At 51.0% G+C, this 17,148-nt stretch overlaps 2 protein-coding genes across 5 annotated transcripts; one reads left to right on the forward strand and one right to left on the reverse strand.

Annotated features, from left to right (window-relative positions):
• The first annotated feature begins 932 nt into the window (after positions 1-932).
• On the forward strand, positions 933-2,380 carry Nt5c (5', 3'-nucleotidase, cytosolic). 2 transcript variants are annotated; one of them, XM_048452033.3, is made up of 5 exons: positions 933-1,177; positions 1,390-1,490; positions 1,562-1,622; positions 1,827-1,941; positions 2,014-2,380. In XM_048452033.3, exons 1-5 carry the CDS (start codon positions 998-1,000, stop codon positions 2,142-2,144), a joined length of 588 nt encoding a protein of 195 aa, XP_048307990.2. In that variant the 5' UTR covers positions 933-997; the 3' UTR covers positions 2,145-2,380. The 2 variants fall into 2 exon arrangements, with proteins under 2 accessions (XP_048307990.2, XP_048307989.2); XM_048452032.3 differs by having other exon boundaries at positions 2,042-2,380.
• Armc7 (armadillo repeat containing 7) lies at positions 2,340-15,952 on the reverse strand. 3 transcript variants are annotated; one of them, XM_048452035.3, is made up of 3 exons: positions 15,466-15,952; positions 15,230-15,392; positions 2,340-4,339 (listed from the first exon to the last, which is right to left on the reverse strand). In XM_048452035.3, exons 1-3 carry the CDS (start codon positions 15,490-15,492, stop codon positions 3,978-3,980), a joined length of 552 nt encoding a protein of 183 aa, XP_048307992.2. In that variant the 5' UTR covers positions 15,493-15,952; the 3' UTR covers positions 2,340-3,977. The 3 variants fall into 3 exon arrangements, with proteins under 3 accessions (XP_048307992.2, XP_048307993.2, XP_048307991.2); XM_048452036.3 differs by having other exon boundaries at positions 15,230-15,373; positions 15,459-15,951; XM_048452034.3 differs by having other exon boundaries at positions 15,230-15,373; positions 15,466-15,945.
• Positions 15,953-17,148: the final 1,196 nt, after the last annotated feature.

The following is a 17,148-nucleotide window of genomic DNA, read 5'->3' on the forward strand; positions in this document are numbered from 1 at the left end:
ACACTTGGCTAGTTTGTTGCTGTTTTAAACTTTTTTTTTTTTTCTTTTTCTTTTTTGGCTTTTCGAGACATGGTTTCTTTGTAGCTTTGGAGTCTGTCCTGGAACTAGTTTTTGTAGACCAGGCTGGCTTCAAATTCACAGAGATTCACCTGCCTCTGACTCCTGAGTGCTGGAATTAAAGGCATGCGCCACCATGGCCCGGCTGTTGTGATGCTTTTATCAGGATGGTTTAGGAATCATGAGACAGCGGGGTGTAGTGGCACCCTCCTTTAATCCCAGAACTCGGAGGCAGAAGCAAGCCTGATCTACAGTGTGAGTTTCAGGGCAGCCAGTTCTACACAGAGAAACCTCGTGGGTGGGTGGAGGGAGTCATTAAATAGGGAAGATCAGCCAGTAAGGGCGCACTCAAATCTGCATTTATTGGTTAGTAAATCGATGTGAGAGTCGCCAAGAACTTTGTGAAATCTACAAAAACGTGTGTGTGTGTGTGAAGTTTAACATTTTCTCTAGAAGGAAACGGCTTTTGATTCTAGTGGAGACCTCGGTTGCATAGAAAAAGGCGTGGACTTAGGCTGAAATCAAAACTACTGTTTGAAACCAACTCTGGCTAAGGACTCTGTCTCTTGAGAGCCCAGCTCATGCCCACAGTTGTCTTTAAATGGTCCTTTCTTGAACTGGGAACCTCATGATCTGGAAACTGGGGTCCCTGTGTGCTCCCTGCCCACCTCCACCCTGGACAAGCAAGGGAGAGGGTACGCATGCAGCATGTGGAGCGGGTCCCACATTGCCAGAGTATTTCGGATCTCAGGGAGGTCTGGGGAGAGGAATACTGAAAATACTTAGGGGAGTGGCCTAGTAAGGGAGGCAGGACCATCCTGGGCACCTCGCTGTGCACTCTATGCAAATGACCGGGTCGGGCCCCGCCCAGGAAGCTTGTTTCCGCGTCTGGCATCCTCTGTCGTTGCTGCGCTGCTCCGCGAGGACCCCGGGCGCGGCCATGGCTACGCGGCGGCCGGTCCGCGTGCTGGTGGACATGGACGGCGTGCTGGCCGACTTCGAGTCTGGCCTGCTGCAGGGTTTCCGCCACCGCTTCCCCGGGGAGCCGCACGTGCCGCTGGAACAACGTCGCGGCTTCCTCGCCAGCGAGCAATACCGAGCCCTGCGGCCGGACCTGGCGGTAGGATTCCCCGCCCTAGACAGGGCCACCTGGGTTCCATTCCAGGCACCCCAGCTTCTGAATCCACAGTTCACCCCCGACCAGAAAGCTTTAGAGCGCATATCCACCTCCAGCACTCTATCCCCAGCGTGGGCTTGAGCTGTTTATCGTGGGTCCTCTCTGGGGCTCCCCCTGCTGTAAGGCAGCAGCGGGACGAGATCTGTCTTTTTCAGGAGAAACTGGCCAGTGTGTATGAAGCTCCAGGCTTTTTCCTGAACTTGGAGCCCATCCCTGGGGCTGTGGACGCTTTGCGAGAGATGAACGACATGCAAGAGTAAGGAGGGTGGGGAGGGGGCGGCGGGAGGTCAGCCAGCTCCCAGGCCTAACTGCCCCCTCTCTCTGCAGCACCGAGGTCTTCATCTGCACCAGCCCACTGCGGAAGTACGACCACTGTGTGGGCGAGAAGGTGCCGGCGCCTGCGCAGATTTAACTTTCCAAATTTGATTTTTTAAAAATAAACCAGAGAGTAGGGGCAGGGGAAAAAGGGTACCGCACTTTGGAGGGCTTAGTTCCACTTAACCCAGCGCCTCACTGACCCTGCATTTAGAACCTAGCAAACCCATTGACCAATCTGCCTTTTATCCCTCCCACTCCTCCCCCCCCTCCACAGTACCGCTGGGTAGAGCAGAACCTGGGGCCTCAGTTTGTGGAGCGGATTATCCTGACTAGAGACAAGACAGTGGTCATGGGGGACCTACTCATTGACGACAAAGACACCATTCAAGGTTGGGCCAGTTAACCATGATAACCTCCAGGCATTTGGCCTGCTGGGATTAGGGCAAATAACCAGATTACAGTCCCCAAACTGTGCCTTTCCTGCCCCAGGCCTAGAGAAGACCCCAAGCTGGGAGCACATCTTGTTCACCTGCTGCCACAATCAGCACCTGGCCCTGCCCCCCACCAGGAGACGGCTGCTTTCCTGGAGTGACAACTGGAGGGGGATCATTGACAGCAAGCGAGCTGGCCTGTGAAGGACCCTGGGATGGGTCAGCAGGACCCTGCACAGTGACTTCTTCACGCAAGAAGCCCCTGCAACCTTCACTTGAACAAACTGCCATCTGGCCCTTCCCAAGATGGCTACACCCAGAAGGAGCAGGGCTGGCGCAGAAATACAGTGGGAAAATCAGTTAGGAGGATTTTAATAAAAATAAAAATCAAAAGCAAGGCATCTGTTCTTTGAAGACCTTCTCTCAGAAAAGGCAAGGGTCTGTGCCGGGCTGGGGTGGGCAGAGAACCATGACTGATAGTCTTCTTCCTCTCTTCCTGCAGTGGCCGCACCCACAGCTTCATTCCCACACCCTTGCGGATGGCCTTCCTGTAACACAGCTTCTCGTTTCTCATCTAAGGGGGCCAGTGCTGAGAGAGCAGAAGCTCCCCCATTTCTCCTGAACCCCAACCTCTCCAGGTCTACCCTCTTTTTGCTTCTTTCCCCTTTAATTTCACTTTTTTCTTTTCGCTGGCACAGGAGGGAGGGAGTCACCAGTTACAGACTCTTGGTGTCCTTCAGACACCTGTTTCTTCCTTTTGGGACAGGATCTTACTCCATAGCCCAAGTTGCCCAGGAACTCACTAGGGGGAGGCTGGTCTCAAACTCATGACTATCCTCCTGCCTCTGTTTCTCAAGTGATAGGATTACAGGTTTGAGCCACTGTGCTCTCTGGCATCTGAGTCCTTGTGGATCCTCCTGGTGGCTCATGGGACAACGGCAGGTAGAAGATCTGGGTAGGCTCCCATCCCAGCCATGAAGGGTTCGTATGCAGGGCTCCCACCCCAGTGTCAGAAGATCCGGTCACAGGCAGAGGGGGCAGAGCAGCTTTTTTTTTTTTTTTAAATATTTATTTTTTATGTACGTTGGTGTTTTGCCATGAGTGTTGGGTCTCCTGGAAGTAGAATTACAGACAGTTGTGAGCTGCCATGTGGTTGCTGGGAATTGAACCCGGGTCCTCTGGAAGAGCAGTCAGTGCTCTTAACCACTGAGCCATCTCCCCAGCCCCAGAGCAGCTTTTTTGAAGGGACAGGGATGCCACAGTTGGCAGTTGGTACATGAGGGGTCCACAGCCTGGTCACAGGGGAGCTGAAGTCACTGTCTTTCCATCTGTGTCCCAGGACCCTATGTAGGGCCTCTCCAGAGGGACGCTTAGCTGTCCTGTCTTCATTCTGCTTTTAACTCCTGGAGGGCCTTGCTCCTAATGCCCGATGGCCACCTGGTTAACAGTCACTGAGGTGTGACACCCAAGGACAGAGACCTCATCTGTGTTCCTCACATGGTGCCTAGCAGAAGGCAGGGCTGTGTGGACAGTTGTTTCTGGGCTGCAGAGCTACTCAAGTCAGTGTCTACTGTGCCCAAATGCCCAGCCTCGGTACTGGTGGAGTCACCCCACAGCATCTCTAGCCATCAAAGTTCCTCTGGGCACTCGTGTTACTGGCCACTCTCCTGAGTCCTGGTTCTAGCAGCTGCTCTTGAGTACCGCGGGGGCACCCACCCGCGGGGGCACCAGGTAGTCTTCTGTCTGCACTTTGGGAGCGCCAGCCCATGAAAGTAACACCAGCTTTGTTTTTCTCCTTTAAGCATCTCCAGTCTGGCTTCTTCATTCCTTCCTACTGGTTTTCCTAGCTGTAAACATCTGTCATGCTCAGAAATTGTATCTTGCATACAGCCGAACAGGCATCACGTGGGCTGGATGGATGGCTATTGGTCTCTGCTTCCTATGCCAGGACTGTTCTCAGGCAGAAAGTGGCATAGTCCTGGGGTCTCCTTGGATCAGGGCTGCTGTGGGGCCTCGGTCTTTGGCAGTGGGATACCCAGGGCAGAATGGGCCTGCTGGCTACGCGCCTCAGCCACCTGGCTTGGGGAGCAGAAGTCCTCTAGGAAGATCTGGGCCAGGTTCCGGAGCCGTATATTGGCTGAGAGAGAAAAGCGCAGCATGCATTGGACCAGGGGCAAGGAGGTGAGCTCGGGATGGGAGCCTGTGCCGGGTGAGCTTAGGTACATGAGTGTGGTGACTGCAGATAACACCGTCTCCTCATTGGGACTGGACAGGCAGTTGGTGATGAGCGGGATGCCTCCGGCCTGCAGAATGTGCTCCTTGTTGGCCTTGTCCGGGGACAGGTTGCAGAGGCCCCCTGGAGAAAGGCAAGGGTGAGCCGGGGTGCTGTGGTCCTGGCTCTCTCATCTCCCCTCCCAGCACCTCCGGCCAGTGAGCCTTGGGGGAGTGCCCAGGCCTGAGGAAAGTTTGCCCATGGACAAGGACTTCAGGAGTCCAGCCTGCACTATTAGCCCTAAGTGAAGTAGACACAACACCATGCCTTGCTGTGACTAGAGAGGAGAGGAGGAAAGTCCAGAGAGAGACCAGTGACTCTGGATTAGAACAACTGTCAAGAGCAGGGAAGGACTGGGAGGAGAGGAGGGGGGAGAAACTGCGGCCAGCATGTAAAATAATAATTAAAAAAAAAAAAGCTATCAAGAGATAGATGGCTCAGAGGTTAAGAGCGCTGACTGCTCTTCCTGAGAACCTGTGTTTAATCCCAGCACCCACAGGGTGGCTCACAACCACCTGTGACCAGTTCCAGGGGCTCCAAAGCCCTCTTGTCTCTATAGATACCAGGCGTGCATGTAGTGCATGTACACACATACAGACAAAACACTGATATAAAGAGAACCAAGAGCCCCTTCTTCCATTCTCAAGTTAGGTCCCCTAACTTAATGACCTCTTGGCCTCAGGGGCAGATGCTACCTTTTACAGAGAAACACTGCTTAGCTTCTGCTCCCCAGTGCTGGAAGATGGCTTCCTGTACTCAGCTTCCGGCCACCAGGGCTCTAGGCCCCTCTGCCTAGCTGGCAGCATTTCTTGAAGATGAAGAGGAGGGTGAGGGCCCAGGAGAGTGGCTGAGAGCTTCTGAGACCACAGACTGGGCTGGGACACCGAGACAGCCCCACATGACTCACCAGAGCCCCGGCCCAGTCCACGACCCTGAGTCTGCCCGCTGTGAAGGGCCACAGACCTGGGCAGTGGTGGCATATGCTTTTAAGCCCAGCACTCTAACTCTGAGGACAGCTACAGAGAGGGCTACATGGAGAAACCCTGTCTCAACGAACTAAAGCCCCTCACCATAAAAAAGGAGAACCGAGCTGAGTTCGAGACCAGGCTGGTCTACAGCATCAGTTCCAGAACAGTCGGAAGAAAAATAAAAGGTGGAAGCAGCCTGTGTTCCCAAAAACTGGAGTACAGGCTCCGCCCGGGCTTCCCCTCTCCAGCCTTCTTGGGTTGGGGAGACAGCTCAGCCCTTAAGAGCACTGACTGGTCTTCTGGGGGACCCAGGTTCAATTCCCAGCACCTACACGGCAGCTTATAAGTGTCTGCAACTCCAGGATCCAACATCCTCACACAGACTTACATGCAGGCAAAACAGCAACACACATAAAATAAAAATAAAAACAAGACAAAAACAAAGAAATAAAAAACAAAGACTGGAGAGAAAGTTCAGCAGTTAAGACCACACACACACTGCTCTTGCCGAAAACCTGGGTTCAGTTCCCAGCACTCACATAAAGCAGCTCACAACCACTTCTAACTCAGCCCCATATTGCCTGATTTACCTGACATCCTCTTCTGTGTGACCTACCCCACTTTCACCTCTACCACACACATACACACACATGAAATAAAACCTCCTGAAGTCCTAAAGGTAAACAAAAATAAATGCTGGAGTTGGGGAGATGGTCATGCAGGATGAGGACCTGAGTTGATCCCGAGCACCCACATAAAAAGTCAGACAAGATCGTGTGGGTCTGTAACCTCTTCATAGGGGGCAGAGAAAGGAGAGAACAGGAGTGTGTGTGTGTGTGTGTGTGTGTGTGTGTGTGTGTGTGTGCACACCACGTGCATAGGTGATAGAGTCTTACAGTATAGCTCTGGCTGGTCTAGAACTTGCTATGTAGACCAGGCTGGCATTGAACTCACAGAGACTCATCTGCCTTTGCCTCCCAAATGCTGGCATTAAAGTCCTGTGCCACCATGCCTCCCTACAATCCTCTATGTTTTTTTTTTTTTTAAAGAAACCAGATTTAGGATGGATCCCACATGATCTCACTCATATAAAGACCAGGACCAGGTAAAAGCAACCATTGGAACAGAGGTCAGAGCTGTGCCTGTGTGGGGCACATGGGGGAAACAAGCCACATCTCGACAGAGGAGCAGTTACCTGCAGGGGCACATACCTTAATGAACTTAAGAATTAATTAAACTGCCACTTAGTGCATCTCACTGTACACACTCCACACTGCACTTACAAGGCAGTTACAAAGCAGAAAGGGGCGGAGCTGGGGTGTGGCTTGGTGGTGGAGTGCTTGCCTAGGTTCTTGGGTTCATTCCCAGCACCATCAAAAAGAAAGATGAGAGAAAGGCAAGTCCTGACTAGCTGAAGAATTCACTTTAGACAGACAAAGATGGAAAAAAAAAAAACAGCTCGAGGCAAGAGGCGAAGGCTCCGCTGGACACCAGGAACCGCAGAGACCCCAAGAGGCTGGAGAGGAAATCCTGAGGAGAACCTGGGATGGGAGGACAGACAGGACTGGGAGAAGCTGGTGACCTGGAGTCACAGAGGAGGCACTGGTGCTGGGAAGAGCTCTCAGGATTCTCCTGGGGATTTAAAGAGGCGATACAGACAAGGCTCCATCAGCACTGGGCACTTCCTGACTGGGTAAGCTCTCCCTGAGGAGGCCAAGACGTTCCCTCCACTTAAAAACTTGCCCACCCCAGGGCACAGGCTGGCGTAGCTGGTGGAGTAGGGTGAGGTAGCAAACGCTCACAGTCCTCGCTACTAGGGCAGCTGAGGAAGGAGGATCACTCAAGCTCAGGAGCCCAAGGGTAGCCTGGACAACACAGTAAGCCCTTCCTTCACTCAAAAAATATAAAACTGATGGTGGAGATACAGGTAAAGGTACTTGAGCCTGCCTGGTGGCCCAGTCTAACCACAGGAACCACAGAAAGACGGGACTGTGCATGCAAGCCACTGCACTCCGCTTGTACTTTTCTTGAAAAGAAAAGTTCTTTCCAATGCCAAAGACATCTAATTAAATCAAAAGAGAAATACACTGTTGCTTTCCAAAGTCACTGTAGGCAGCCTTTGAGCACTACTACCACCTGGTGGTATCCTTATGTATTGCAAGATACAGGAAGGTAATTTAACCTGAATTCTCAGAGGTCGTTTTTTTGGTGGGGTAGGGATGGAGGAAAGGGGTTCTAGATAGGGTTTCTCTGTATGTAGCCCTGGCTGTCCTGGAACTCTGTATACCAGGCTGGCCTCAAACTCTCAGAGATCCCCTTGCTTCCACCTCCTGAGTGCTGGGATTAAAGATGTGTGCCACCACTGCCTGGCTAGAAGCTACTTCTTGAATCTAGCTTTAGCAACAAAACTGCCAAGCACCTGGTGCTGTCCTAAGAACCAGTCAGTTTTCATAGAAGCAAGGTACTTATTACGTTGCTCTGTATCCATCTGCTTCTGGGATGACAGAGATGCATAGGATGTTTTTAGCCAGGGCTTCAGCTCAATCTTTCATTCATTAATGAGTGTGTACAGGGGTCTAGCTTTGTATCTGGTGCCCCATAACTCATCCACAGTTGCAATCATGGTCAGCTGTTTTGTTTTGTTTTTTGAGACAGGGTTTTACTGTGTAAGCCTGCCTGTTCTGGATCTTACCCTGTAGACCAGGCTGGCCTTGAACTCAGAGATCTGCCTGCTTCTGCCTCCTGAGCGCTAGGATTAAAGGCGCACTCTGCTGCCACCACCACAGCCACCACTGGCCACGGTCAGCTTTTGTGTGACTAAAGTCACCGCCCAGTGGCTGTTAGTTCTTCTGTGATGAAATGTGGCACCGGGTGCGGCAGTACGGTGCACCTTCACACTAGTGCTAACTCCTAACTGCAGAGGGGACGGGATAGCAACAAAGAGAGGGAAGATGGAGCCCTGGAGATGAGCTTGGGTTCTGCCCGCTGGGTCCCCTCTGCACAGAGCTCAGATCCCGGAAGATGAGGCTAACACGGGCTCTAATGTCACAACTAGTGGGAGTCAGCTGTGCTGAGGAGAGGTTTCCTGATCTGCGACGAGGGTTTCGTCCCTCTTGCCTGACAGAGGGAAATCCCACCTCACCCTTCCCTGGAGCCGACAGCGGGACCTGGCTACTGTGGTGTTCGGGGCACCACCTCAGCTGGTGGGTAACTGCAACCAGTGGCGCCCCCAGATCTCAGGCTCCGGTCAGAGCCAGAGAGGACAACTCGGGGATCAGTTCTTGCCTACAATGTGTGTCCTGGGGACTGAAAGGTGGCCAGACAGCAAACGCCTTTCCCCACGAGCCATCTCACTGGTCCTTTCCTCCTACATTAAAAAGAAACTTATTTAATATGGACACAGTATTCTGCCTCCATGTATGCCTGCAGGCCAGAAGAGGGCACCAGATCTCATTACAGATGGCTGTGAGCCACCACGTGGTTGTTGGGAATTGAACTCAGGATCTCTGGAAGTGGAGCCAGTGCTCTTAACCACTGAGCCAGGTCTCCAGCCCCTCCACTTAAGTTTTAAACGTGGCCCTTAAACTTTACTGAATCTTTGAACCTGGTTTGTAAGTGAGATTCTTTATGCAATGTAACTTCAAAAGCCATAAAATCATCTCACCTGCACCACCACAGCTCAGATGAGGGCCACTGTTCTTAGGCCCCACCTCTCTGACACCCACACTTTGACCGACATCGTGGAAGATCTCATTTCCCCAAGGACACAGATATATCTGGGAGGAGGTCGGTCAGGCCACCAGCCCGAGTTCCACTGCAACAGGATCCCACTGCAGCTCCTAGCTGCTAACAGCAAGCATTATCTCCAGGGTGAGCGGCAACACCAGGAAGGAGAGCAGGCCCATACTGACCACACTCCCTCACTGCATGCTAGTGCTACAGGAGCAGACAGCTATGGCCCGGGAGCAAGGGCAGGGTACAACCAGCATGCTTGACACCAGGCTTTCTCCACTTAACCCTGCCTAGGTATCCGCTGTGGGGCTGAGGATCCACGCACCTACTGGATTCAGGTCCGTGGGCAGAGGCCTATGGAACCCTGTAGTGGCAGACAAAGACCTTAAGAGGTCAGTTTTTAGTTCTCTTAACAAGTAGCTATTTACAATTGCCCTCTGACATGTGATCAAGGGAAATCACACAGGAGATGGTAACTGAGTCCAAGCCAGTCTGATCCCCCAGCACAGCCCCATATCTAAAACTCACTCTGCTGTTTGCCAACAGCCAGATGCTGGTTTGGGTTCTATAAGACTTGGCCAAGGGCAATCTGACCTGGCTTGTCTCTTGCCTGGCTATTGCAGAACCAACCAGTCCCTCATGAGGCCTCTGTGTCAGTCACAGCTGGGACTACATCCTTTGGAAAAGACTCGCTTCCAGATCTGCCTCTTGACTCACTTTTCACCTTCCTCCCCAGGCCAAAAGACCTGCGCATCCTTGAACTGCAGAGATAAGCAGAGCTTGCTTCCCAGTGAGATCACCTCCTTAGTGCTCCCATTACGTCAGGGACAAAGACAAGAAGCCCCGAGGTGAACACAGTGCTCACGGAGGCAGGGTGGGGGCATGGCAAGGCTCCCCTCTAGCGCCAGAGGCGATCCAAGGAAGGGAAATGACGAGTCACTGAATCTGATTCTAGGTCCCACTGGGACTGTCCTTTTCAGCTGCACACGATAAATACAGAGCAATCTAATCTGCAGAGTCCCAGAGATTCAAGGCTGAGAGCTGGAGTCGCACCAGAGACTTAGACCAGGGGAAGGTGGATAGGCACAAGAGAAGAAAGAGCTCGGGGAAAATAACTGGCCACTGTCACCATCACAGGGCAACAGCAGTGGGGCAGAGGCACAAATGGAGGTACCTGGGAACACATCTAAAGATCAACGTGTGGTGTTTGTCGGGTTTGTTGTTTCTGAAGACAAGGTCTCCCTACGTAGAGCCTAGCTGGCCTCCGCCTCCAGAGCGCTCGTCAGTTGGGCATGGTATACACAGCTTTAGTCCCAGCCCTAAACATACACCTACCATCTGTTACTGTGTGCGTCTGTAAATCAGACAGAGTTCTCAGCACTGACCTTACAAAGCTGTTAAACTGACAAACACTGAGGATGTTCTATGTCCCACAGCACCAAACATTCAGCCAGGTTTGATTATGTGGAAAATGAACAAACAACGCATCTTATTAGTATGCAAACATTGTCTTTTTATAAATAGTAAAATTATGTTTACTAAGGATCCTCCACCCCTTGGACAGGGTCTCATGTAGCCCAGGCTGACCTCAAAGTTGTTATTTAGCTGAAAAAATCACCCTAAATTCCTGATTCTCTTGCCTCCACCCCACCCCAGAATGCCAGAACTTTCTCTCTCTCTCTCTCTCTCTCTCTCTCTCTATGTATATATATATACATATATATATATATATTTGTTTGTTGAGAAAGGGCTTCTCTTTGTAGTTTTGGAACCTGTCCTGGAACTCGCTCTGTAGACCAGGCTGGCCTTGAACTCACAGAGATCCACCTGCCTCTGCCTCACGAGTACTGGGACTAAAGGCTTCAGAACTATATTTATGATTTGTTATAGTAATACAGTAATATTTGTTTTGTGTATTTATTTTATGATGTAGGTGGGTCTTCTGTCTATGTGTTACTTTCATTGGTCGAATAAAGAGACTGCCTTGGCCTTTGATAGGACAGCAGCTTAGAAAGGCAGAGTAGACAGAACAGGATGCTGGGAGAAAGAAGCAGAGTCAGGCAGACGCCATGATTCCCTTTCCTGAGACTGACGCTGACTAGACTCATGTCGGTAAGCCACGACCTTGTGGTGACATACTGGTTATTAGAAATGGGTTAATTAAGATGTGAGAATTAGCCAATATGAGGCTAGACATAATGGGCCAGGCAGTGTTTAAATGAATACAGTTTCCGTGTAATTATTTCGGGTAAAGATAGCCGGGAGCTGGACGGTAAGAAGCAGCCTGTCACTCCATTTGCAACAATTTTATATATATTATATTTATATATATAAATATAGCTAGGTGATGGTGGTACAGGCCTTTAATACCAGCACTTGGGAGGCAGAGGCAGGCAGATCTCTGAGTTTGAGGTCAACCTGGTCTACAAAGTGAGTTCCACGACAGCCAGGGCTACATGGAGAAACCCTGTCTTGAACTGCACCCTGCCCCTGGAATTGTTTTATTTTTCTCAAACAGGGCTTCTGAGTGGGAAAAGGTTACGAATCCTTGAGCTAAATGGCACACTTGAGAGGAAGGCGGGACACCCTACAGACATGGTGCAGACCACCCAACACCGGCAATATGGGAAGAGCACCTATTAAGAAATTGTAATTGCTACCCTCCAAACATGACGTATGCTGTCATTTTCATTGGGACTACTTCCCAGTGACATGCCCACTGTGCTTGCCAACGACTGCCGCTCCCTCAGAAGGGGAGAGCGCCATTAGACCCTCACTCAGGACCCCAGGGGCTCCCTCCTGCACCTCTCGGTCACTGTATGTGACTGTGTCCTAACTGCTGTGGCTTGGAGGTGCCACAGCTTACTGAGGGAGTAGGGGAAGTCACCCTCTAGGCTGGAGCACGACATTTTGGTGGCACAGCCGCTACAGGGTCTCCCCATTCTGTAAGCCCATAACAACCAGGGGTGGCCCAAGTTGTACTTTGGTGGGATCTAACTTTGGCTGCTGCTGGTGCCCTACAGAGAAGATACAGATATTGCTACTTCTCTCCTGGCAAAGAGTCCCCTAAACACAGGGTTAAAAGAGACTCAAGGTCACTTGCTGCCAAGCCGGACAACCTGAGCTTTATCCCTGGATCTCACACGGCGGAAGGCGAGGACGGACTCCTGCATGTTGTCCCTGGACCTCCACACCCCCCTCCTGACACATACACAAATACAGATGCACACTAAATAAATGTAAAAGAAATTTAAAAGATTTTTAAGATAACGTATGCAGTCATTCCTTCCTAAGAGTGCACTAAGGGGAGGGGGAAGGGAAGTAGTTTCACAATGGCAATGTCTGGCAAACATTCCCTCGATCAGGTCACGCAGGTGAGTATTAGGAGAGCTACGTCACACTGGCGTTAAATGCTCCTGACAAGGTGTGGTAAAAGTAGCTCTTTCCTTACATATCAAAACATAAGAGAGACATCACATTGGGCATGGTGGCACCAGTCTTTAATCCCAGCACTAGGTAGGCAGAGGCAGGAGGATCTACGTAGGGAGCTTCAGGTCAGCCTGGGCTACACAGTGAGATCCTATCTCAGACAACACCTCCACCACTCCAGCCCCAGTGAAGACATGACGATCAGGTCACGTAGGCCATGTCGGATACTAGGCCAGAATAAGGGTATTAGGAAAAACTGAAGGACAATTGACTAATCTAAAGACTGCCTAATAATGAATCAATACTGGCTCATTAATTAAAGCAAACGTACCATACAGTGGAGGAAGTTAAGAACAGGAAAAAGTGGGTGTGGCTATGTGGGAACATTTATGTGTGAAATTCTTTCTTCTTTGCTGAGAAAGAGCTTTGAGTGGCGCAGGCTGGGCCTGGCTATGTGGCCGGAGATGCGTTCCAGCTCCTCACCACCTGTCTCCATCTCCTGGGCGCTGGGACCGCAGGGAAGGCCACCACACATGCTACTGGCTGAGCTATACCTCAGCCTCTTCAAGTTTCCTCAACTTATTCCTAAATGAAAAGTTTATTTGGGACAGAAAGAGATCTCTCTAAAGGACATAGCCAGACGAAATGTACATGGCCCAAACTGGACCCTCATGTACACAAACCAACAACAAGAAAGGTCCTTTAGGCCTGCCAGATGGCTCAGTGGCTATAGGCACTTGCCACCAAGCATTCTACCCTAGGACTCACGTGGCCGAGGAACTGACTCTACAGGTTGTCCTCTGAAAGCCAGGGATGGTGGTTCACACCTTCAGTCCTAGAATCTACGAGGCAGACAAGTTTCAGGCCAGCCAGGGCTACATAGTGAGACCCCGTCTCAAAACAACAACAACAAAACTCTCCTTTGATCTGGTACAGACCCTGCCCTTCTCCCATAAAGAAAGTTCTTCAGAGCATTGTTAGAGATGTGCACAATCAGATATAAAATCTTCCAGTGCTGAGGATTGGCCCAGAGAGCCACAGCCATGTGGGCACATGCACCATAATACAGGTGCTCCATCACTGAGCCACAGTCCAGTCCTGAAGTCATTCTTACTAAGGGTTTCTTTCCCAGTGTAGATAGGGTTCCTTTCATACTATCTGGGGAAATGGTAGTTTTAAACATATTGCTGGCCTTTAGTGGTGCACATCTTTAGTTCCAGCACTCAGGAGGTGGAGGCAGGTGGATCTCTGTGAGTCTGAGGCCAGCCTGGTCTACAGAGTGATTCCAGAATAGCCAAAGTGTTACACAGAGAAACCTAACTCAAAAATAAACAAACAAAAGTATGTGCTAAAAGAATTTTGGTTTGTTCTTAAATTCTAAACTTCTTCCGATGACCTGGACCTAAAGTCCTGTGTTATAACCTCTCTAACTTCACTCCACCCCATCTGACTCCTCACTTAAAGCAGCCCCAATATACCTGCCCCCCCAACACCTTCCTGCTTAGGGCCTTTGTCCACACTGCACATCCACGAAGGCCAAAGCTGACGTAACGCCGCTTCCTACTGCTCCATCTGGCTTGTTTGTTCACACCTATCTCCCCCTTCTAGAACAAGAACTCCTTCAGGGCAAAGGCTTTTCCCCAAAATGTTCACCGTCTCTCCAGAACTTGGTCCAGTACCTTCCTTAGCTATCATTGGGCAGAGGAGATGGCTCAGTGGGTAAAAGAGCTTGCCATGCAAACCTGACAATCTGAGTTCCATACCAGGAGCCTACATTTAAAAAAATATATAGATGCAGCGATGAGCATCTGTAATCCCAGCACTCTTAGGAGAGACGAGAGGTTGAGACAGGAGGATCAGCTAGAAGCTCATGCTGCTCCTCACAGAAGAAACAAGAGAGCCCACCTCAGCAAACTGGAAGCAAAGAACTGGTAACTACGACTACCTTATTTCATTCATTCGTTTGTCCATTCATTCATTCAGACACAGAATCTTACTATGTGACCCTAGGTGGCCTAGATTTTTTTTTTTTTTCGAGACAGGGTTTCTCTATAGCTTTGGAGCCTGTCCTGGAACTAGCTCTTGTAGACCAGGCTGGCCTCAAACTCACAGAGATCCACCTGCCTCTGCCTGCCGAGTGCTGGAATTAAAGGCTTGCGCCACCACCTAGAATTTAATACGCAGACTAGGGTGGTCTTGAACTCATAGACATTCAGCTACCTACCTCTTCTGGAATAAAAGGCACGTGCCACCATACTCACTGGAAACTGACTTTTGAAAAACTGTCCTGACTTTCATGCATACGCTGTGGTGTACACACCCATACTTACCCACACACACATGCAAATACACACACACAAAGTTAAAAGAAAACCTATCATGAATAATTCAAATGGTCTTACAATCATCTAAGCCCAGGGGTACTAAGCTATGTCACCTTTGCGCCTCTTGATATGCAAGAGCAAGCTCCAAACGCCTTCCAAAGCAGTTTCAACTGGCTTCCTTGCTTAGTATCTTTTCTAAGAGGAAGCAAAGACACAAAGAGCTGGCAGTGAGTCCCAGAGCTGGACTAGCTGTGACCCCGACAATGTTTGGAGGAGGCAGTGGCACACATATCTGGGAGGTCTGCCCTGGCAGATGAGATTCCTAGCCTAAAGACTAACTTGTTTCGTGACAGTGACTTATTCTATATCCCAGGCTGGCCTCCGAGTCACAGCAATTCTCTTGCCTCAGCCTCTCATAATGCTGGGTTTACAGGCGAATGCCATCACGCCTGGCTGAAGAATTCACTTATAAGTCTCTGATGTCGCTTTAGCCCGTATCTAGGGGCCGGCCTATTCCTTACCAATAGCAAATTTCACTAGCGTTTCGTTCTCTTCTGACAGCGAATCGAGGAATAGGTCTAGGACTTGCAGCTGCCGCAGATACTCGTAGTTGCCCGGGTCATAGGCGAAGTTGGCGAGGTTGGCGAGGACTTGTTCCTTGGCATCTGCAATGGAAAAGCGGTACTGGGGTTGGGCCCGTGCAGCAGCTGCTATAGGAGCCCTGCCCGGTCCCTCGCGCCCACCCCATACCTCTCACCTTGGCTCTCGGTCTCCTGGAACTCATTGACCAGCGCCTGCAGGTACCCTAGCCGCCCGACGTGGGGGTCTACCTTCGGTTTCTGTGCCATGGCTGGAGCGGCGAAGGAGCCGGGAGGACGGGTGGGAAGGAAGAGGCCACAAGGTCGCGCAAAACCCTCGCCTGGACCCTGATCTGTCCTGGGGGAGACAGAGCGGAAGGCAAACCCGGTCTGGTCCTGGGTTCCGAATCTGCAGTGATTGGCAGCTGGAGATGAGATCTGGGGATGGGTAGGGATCTCAGGATCCTGGCAGAGCCGGGTAAGGACTGGAAACCAGAGGCACACCCCTCACCTCCCTCTCCACGCCGCTTCCGGGCTCAGGGCGGAAATCGCTCTATCCCCGCCCCAGGGAGCGGAAGGGGCAGAACTAGAAAGGATTGGGCGTGGTTACTAAGCGTCTCCTGGGCTTCCCCGGCGATTTTGCAAGCTCCAGGCTTTAGGCGTCAGTAGCGGAGTCGCGGGGCTGCGGAGACTGAGGGAAGAGGGAAGGCGGGGCGGAGGGAAGGCGGGGCGGAGGGAAGGCGGGGCGGAGGGAAGGCGGGGCGGAGGGAAGGGAGGGAAAGATGGATGGAACTGACTGACTGAAGGACTTTATGGTTATCTAGGCACGGTGGTACTTTAATCCCAGCACTTGGAGGAAGAGGCAGGAGGACCTTTATGAATTTGAGAACAGCCAGAGTTCAAGGCAAGTCAGGGCTACACAGCAAGACCCTGCCTACAAAACACCCACCCCCCCAAACCAAAACAAGATCTCAAGGTCCCAAGGAGCCTCAGGGAGGGAGGGAGGCAGCTTTGCAGTGTTGTCGCCATGGAGATGGAAGATACAGGCAGTGAGGTTTTTTTAGGGCAAGGGTCAGGGGTCAGGTACTTAGTTCTGTTTGGTACCAGGGGCCTGGGTTATAGCAGAATGGGTTATGTACTTTACCCTTCCCTGGCCCCCACGTCTAGGGTTCAAGTCTGTGGTTAATCCCTGCCCAGTACCAACCTGGTTTTTGTGGAGCCTGTCTAGCCTGGGGAACTATATCTCAGCTCAAGATGGCCAGGAGTCTCTTCGGTGTCTGATTAGAAAGACCTGGGGACCAGGAACCAGAAACTTGGGGACAACAGGGAAGCAAGTTCCACCCTTTTGCGGCCAGGAAGGGCCTCAGACCATCCCTAGAAGATTTTGAGGGGATCAGCAAAGTGTGGGTTTTGGACATCCCAAAGGCCATTCAAGTCTCCCTCGTTTGCAAGGTCCTTTGGGAAAGAACCTCAGCCTTTGGATTTGTGCTGAAGGCAGAGTGACTTGGATTCATTCTCTGTCTAGTCCCTGGGACACAGTAGATGCTCAATAAATACTTGTTAAAGGAATTTTGCCCAGAGATTTCTTTTTTTGTTTATTTGTTTGTTTTTTGAGTCAGGGTTTCTCTGTAGCTTTGCAGCCTGTCCTGGGACTCGCTCTGTTGACCATGCTGGCCTTGAACTCACCGACATTATTACCAACGGGCAAATGAGATGAAAATTTCCCAGCTAGAGGCTCATGGATACCTTTCCTTCACTGTTTCCTGGAAGTAGACCTGTTAGCCAGCCCCAACTCCGTTTTCCATTAGGGTGGAAAAACAGGTCCTGGCATTTTCCCTTCTGAGCACAAGCTATGCCTGGTG

Source organism: Myodes glareolus, chromosome 9, assembly GCF_982192425.1.
Source record: "Myodes glareolus chromosome 9, mMyoGla1.1, whole genome shotgun sequence".
NCBI lineage: Eukaryota > Metazoa > Chordata > Mammalia > Rodentia > Cricetidae > Myodes > Myodes glareolus.